This window comes from Astyanax mexicanus, chromosome 11 (genome assembly GCF_023375975.1).
Source record: "Astyanax mexicanus isolate ESR-SI-001 chromosome 11, AstMex3_surface, whole genome shotgun sequence".
In the NCBI taxonomy this organism is placed as follows: Eukaryota; Metazoa; Chordata; class Actinopteri; order Characiformes; family Acestrorhamphidae; genus Astyanax; species Astyanax mexicanus.
In genome coordinates this window covers 38,132,865-38,138,899 of record NC_064418.1, presented here as the reverse complement: position 1 = coordinate 38,138,899, position 6,035 = coordinate 38,132,865, and the positions used below count along the sequence as shown (strand labels likewise).

At 35.4% G+C, this 6,035-nt stretch overlaps 1 protein-coding gene across 3 annotated transcripts; it reads right to left on the bottom strand.

Moving 5' to 3' along the window:
* Nucleotides 1–1,606: 1,606 nt before the first annotated feature.
* LOC103027446 (spermine oxidase) lies at nucleotides 1,607–6,035 on the bottom strand. Of its 3 annotated transcripts, none has more exons than XM_007259988.4 (4): nucleotides 5,778–6,035; nucleotides 3,123–4,292; nucleotides 2,851–3,034; nucleotides 1,607–2,030 (listed from the first exon to the last, which is right to left on the bottom strand). In XM_007259988.4, the coding sequence occupies exons 2-4, from the start codon at nucleotides 4,277–4,279 to the stop codon at nucleotides 1,902–1,904; spliced, it is 1,470 nt and encodes a 489-aa protein (XP_007260050.3). In that variant the 5' UTR covers nucleotides 4,280–4,292; nucleotides 5,778–6,035; the 3' UTR covers nucleotides 1,607–1,901. The 3 variants fall into 3 exon arrangements, with proteins under 3 accessions (XP_007260050.3, XP_007260049.3, XP_007260051.3); XM_007259987.4 differs by having other exon boundaries at nucleotides 5,791–6,034; XM_007259989.4 differs by lacking the exon at nucleotides 5,778–6,035 and adding an exon at nucleotides 5,291–5,550.

Genomic DNA, 6,035 nt, shown 5'->3' with positions numbered 1-6,035 from the left:
TTCTGTTCCTCACGATTTTAAATAAACAAACTTGCAAGTTAAACTATTGAATGCTGGGGTGAGATGTAAACTAATTACATGGACACGCCCAAAATATACTTCATTTATACAATTCAAGGATTTATAGTTTTATAATGTCCCCAAGAGGCCAGCAATGACAGGCCACCTAAACATCTGATAAAAAAAAATCAGACCACTATAGGTTCAATTCACAAAAGTATAGACAGATTTAGCTTCTATTAAAATTTCAGTTAAACTTAAAATACAGTTCAGTTTTGCTCATGTACAAATTACACAATACAGGTGTTACAGAAAAAAAATACAAAACTATAGAGCAATAATAGTATTATTCACTCTGTTCTTTCCCAAGTATTACTGCGAGGTACATTTGAGATATTTAAGATGGAAATCACCTTTTTACACCCATTTAGTCATTAATCAATGTTTTTTTGAACCAGTGGGTTTAAAAAAAAGAACAGAGCTCAACACACATGAGGATCTATACTAACAGATGCTGGATTTACTAAGAAGCTCCATTTAATTTCTTTACGTAGAACCATAGGTTTATAATTGATTTATTAATCCTAACACAGAAACTGTAAGTTATTTAGTAGATTTCTATTTTAAGGCCAATGAAACTGATCATAATTATTATGACAATAGCATCATATGAGAGTGAATAATTCTAGTGTGGGCTTAAATATAGACACCATAAATCTAACTAGTCTTTTATATCTGCTACTTTACTTTTGTAATTCTAATTAAGCTGTTTTTAAAAAGGTGCTTTTATTTGCTTATTTCAAAGTAGCACTACTTTTACAATATATATATATATATATATATATATATATATATATTTGGCTGAAAGTGAACATCATATTTTCTACACTTCATATCTGTAACATAAAAAGGAGAAGCAAATTTTAAGTTTTATTTAGAATCGACATTTAGGATCTGAAAGCATGATAATGTGAGAAGTGGCATTTTAAAGATATATAAACCACTTAAACTGCCTTCACCAAGACATTACCCTAAAAGGAGAAAAAAAAGAGTTCAATTTGACTTTTAGTTACCTTGGGTACTGCTAATGGATGTGCTAATCTCCCAACTAAAATTCTGTAAAGCTGCCTTTGGAAAAAAAAACAAAAAAAAAACATAATGTAGCTTTAAGTTATCACCTAACTAAGTCTTACAGAAGGCTTCATTCCTGTGCATGTATAATATATGCTTTGTTAAACCATATTGTAGATTATAAGCAGGTGCCCACCCTGAAAATTGAAATCTTTTAGATTAGTTAGAATCCCAACCTAACATGACTCTAATATTCTTTTTTTTTGGGTAAATGTATACAGTTCAGTTTAAACTATGCAGGCTGGTAGAGGTAAGAAAATAATCATATGTTAGAGTCATTGCTTGTGTGAATTGCTTGTGAGGGTGAGGTGTAGTTGCTGAAGAGATTATGCTGGATATGATTAGTTGAAGACAAAATTAGCTATAAAGACACTATTTGGACAAAAATATTGGGACAACTAAACATTCATTGTTTACTTCTGTATAGTAAAAAAATAACGTTTTGTTGAAATAACTCTCTCTACTGTCCAATGAAAGCATTCCGCTGGATTATTTTCTTTATTAAAAGGATTCTGCAGCTTAAGAAAATATACACAGCCGATACAACATAGATAAAACGTTCTACTTTCATTACATGCAATTATTTTTTTCTATATATTGATTATCTTTGGTTTTGTTTTAAATGAAATTAATCACTTTAAAATAGTTGTACATCATTTTTACCTCACAATCTCAGAGAAATACAAACACTTTGATGACAATTAGTAAAACATGCATCTAAATATTGTTTCATAAAAAATATGCTTCTGCAATTTATTTATTTTTTTCCCTCATTTTTTCTTAGTAGAGTAGTGGTTTATGAGTCTCTGTGCTTCTCTGATCCCTGAGAGGTAGGCCCCATGGGTGGTTGCATAGAAATTCTCATGAGTGGCTTCCCCTGCAAACAGCACCTGCAGAGGCTTTACATAAAAAAGAATCAGTTAGCTTGAGAGCATGTTATAGTGGTTTTATATATTTGTATTTATATACTAACATAATAACCACAGATTCCTATTCAAACACAGCAAAATCATTCAAAAAAATAAGCAGATAGAAAACGTTAAAATGTACAAGCAAGTTCCTAACCCTAACCCTGGAGATTAACATTCCTGTACAGATTCCAACCATAATCTAACACATCTGGAATTAGTTTGCAGATGTTTCTAAAAAAGACTGTCACATGCTTTTGGACCCAAACTCGGGAGAACAGCAGAGCAAAGCCATGAGCCCATAAGAACAAAGATCATTTACTCTAGATTTACATTAAGTTTTTCCTGTACATGTATTTACAAATAACAGCGTCTTATTTTGTCTTTTTCCCTCAGTGAATTAACATATAAATAAAATAAAATAATAAAGCAAGTTTAGTCATTTAGTATGTCAGGATACACAGCATTATGCTTGCTGATTTAAAAGAAGAAAGAAAAACAGCCAATTAATAACCAATAATAAATGCCTTTTTAAACCTTTATAAAGACTTTTATAAAGGAGGCCTTTTCACACCTGTAGTTCTATTCTATGATCTGAATCAGTTGATTTCTGAGGGCAGATCTTTCATCAGAACCTCTAATAAGGCTTGATAACCACCAGGAACCAAGCAGTTATAGAACTCTGTGATTAAGAGTGCGATTTCACACATGCTCAATGGAATCACACTGAAGGTACAAACAAGTTAGTTTTAACCAGACCAAATACTGCTACCCATATTTTAAAGTGATACTAAAAAAAATACAGTGGTACCTTGCTGTCTGAGGCTTTTCTCTGTAGAGGAAGAGGTTCTCCAAGTTCCTTTTGTTTTTCAAAACCATTTACTCCCTTGGGAACAGATGAGTAGGAGCCAAGGACACGGCTGTCATGACCCCATCTGGAGATCAGCACTTTGGACACATCAGGAACGGACCAGCCAGTGAAGGACCTGAGCAATCTTTGAAAATAAAAGCTATATCTGTCAGCAATGTCAAAACAAATCCTCTTACAGACATCAATTTGTAAAACATGATTGCATATCCTACCTCAAACAGGTATCTTTAACTTCACTGTCCTGAAGCGTCTCCATATGAAGAGCTTCTCTGCCTGCGATCCAGCCGCAGAGCACTGTGGGGTGACGGGCCACAGAATCAAAGCCACAGATCTTCTTATACCACGTCTCTTTCCAAGCCTCTCCTTCAGAATGAGAAGTGTACACAGACTTATCTTCAGGACCCTCGTTCCACACAAGCTGGATTCCCTCACAGTCTTCAGGCCAAAACCTCTCATCAAAACAGAGGAAGATCTTGTTCACTGTACCAAAGCCGAGCTGCTCAATAGCAGTCAGCTTGGATTGTGGCAAGGAAGGTTCAAACATGGTTGCTGCCTTTTGCTTCAGAACTCCCAGAGATACAGTCACAATCACATGGTCAGCTTCAAATATCTCATCGTCTTCACAGATCAGCTTCACAGGATGATTCGACCCTCCTTGTGGCTTCAGGTCCCACTGGATGCTCTTCACTGCTTTATTGTTCAGGATGATTCCTGAGGGCAGATCTTTCATCAGATAATCTAATAAGGCTTGATAACCACCAGGACCCAGGCAATTATAGAACTCTCCATCCAGTTCAATATATTCACTAAGTTGATATGCAGACACTTCGAACAGGGATGAAGCTGCCTCGTTCGTGCATTCATTTCTTTTGCACCACTCAAAAATTCTTGGTCCATCTCCTGAAGATGCTAAACTAGATTCTGCAAACGCAGCATCAAGGTAATCACCCAAGCTCAGGCTTCTGTACTTGCGGTCTATCTTTGAATCTGAGGCCTTAGAGATGAGTTTTTCAAACAGAGCAGTGACCTTCTCACCAAGCTTATCACTGAGCTGCTTCCCACCCTCCTTAAAGAAATAATCATCCAAGTCATCTTCATCAGCTTCCTCAGATAGTAGGTTGTTCTTCTTTGCTAGTTGAAAGAGGGGGTTTCCTTTCTGACCGTGGATCCAGTTGGCACCAAGCTCAATAATATTCCTCGTGAACGGTTTGGTCGTACAAACTCTGCCCCCAACTCGCCCGTTAGCCTCCAGGACCTTGACTTGTTGAAATCCTGCCTGAACCAGGGTGGACACTGCAGACAAACCTGCAAATCCTGCCCCCACCACCACAACTTTGGCATCTTTGGATACAGCTTGGGGTGCACTCATGACTGGAAGTTAACTATAATATAAAAAGGAATAATTAGATTTATGAACAGTCAGAGTTTATGTTACGTTATGCTATTTTAGAATATGGTAAATATAACATAAAACAATACTTTATTATCCCCACCACAGGTACATTAACAATATTCTAGTAGTACAAAGGACAGAATAAAAGCATCAGGAAGCAAAATAAAAACAAAATGAAACAAAAATAAAAGAAATAAAATTAAAAAATGAATTAAAAAAAACTGTAAGATTGGAATGAAAATGTTCACTAGTATGTATTTCATGTGGTAGTCAGTAAATACAATTTAATCAGTAAATACAAAGTAAACAGTAAATACAATTTAATCAGTAAGTACAACCTAATTAGTAAGGTAATCAATTAATCAGTATAATTAATAATTGTATTTACTGGTAATCAGCAATGAGTAGGGGTGTGACGAGACACTCATCTTATGAGACGAGACGAGACACAGTACTGGGTTTTTGAGAAGGAGACAAGATTTTAAAATATTATTTTAAAAAGGAAATTTCAAAAATGGCTTATAGATAAAGTTTTATTTGACAAATTCTATTTTTTTATCTCACAAATTGAGTCTATCCTTTTCTAGGTCCTATATAGTGCAAACATTAAGTGCAAACCACAACCAATCATATTAAACCTAAAGTTTTGGTTTTTGTTTTCTTCTGAGTCTCAAGTGACTTAACTATGTATAATCATAACCAGTCATATTAAGACTATGCTTGTGTGCGAACAGAGATGCACAAATACAGTGCAGAGCTAAGGGAGTATTATAACTGCCTATGATACAGTCGTGTTCTTTTTCAAGAAAACTAGCTTGTTTTTATTTTCTGGATGCAGCTGAGACCTTTGGGCACTAACTATGTCTCCTGCAGTTGAAAAGACACGCTCACTTGGGACAGTGTTTTTAGTAAGCCGCGGTGACCGGCAGGTTTTTTTTTTTACAGTCCTTACATATATGGTTTGTATCTTGTCGGTCACTCTGTTACCGTTTATTGTTTCCACTGAGAAGCCGAAACGACTTAAAGAAAGTAGAGAGAGCATCTTCCTCTTTTGCTGTTCTCACTGCTCAGCTGCCGCGCTCGTCACCGCCATTGCTACTGTGTTGCCAGATCCCTCTTAAAAAGTCCATATTAAACTGTTTTTTTTTCTTCCCGCGAGACAGGTTTAAGCTTGACGAGAAATATCGTCAAACCCCTAGTAATGAGTTAACACAAGATAATAATATTGCACAAATATGAGTTAATATGAATTAATAATATATGAAATTAACACAGTCAAAAAATTATAAGTCAAAGATTTGAACATTACAGGCAAAAATAGAGAAGAAAAAAAATAAATAAAGGTAACTCATAAATTATTTTGGAGCATTTCTATTGGTCTTCATCATTAAATGCTGATTCAATATAAAGAACATCTGCCAGATTCACATTATGCCTAAATGTCAAAAACTGAGATACAAGGTTTTGTACAAACCTGATTTACTCACCAGTCAGTCGCTCAGTACAGCACAGATCGTTTCTTTAATAGAACAGGTGTGTGAGCTCTGCAGTGTGTTTACTGCTTATGTAAAGCACGGTACGCCTACCTGTTCAGGAAGAGCACGATGACCTTTGAAACACATACATACTATAGGCTGAGGTGACACAACAATCAGGTAGACCATAAGGTACACAATACAGCACGAGTATCATTTATCACTGCTACTGCTGCCATACGATAACATAGATTAAA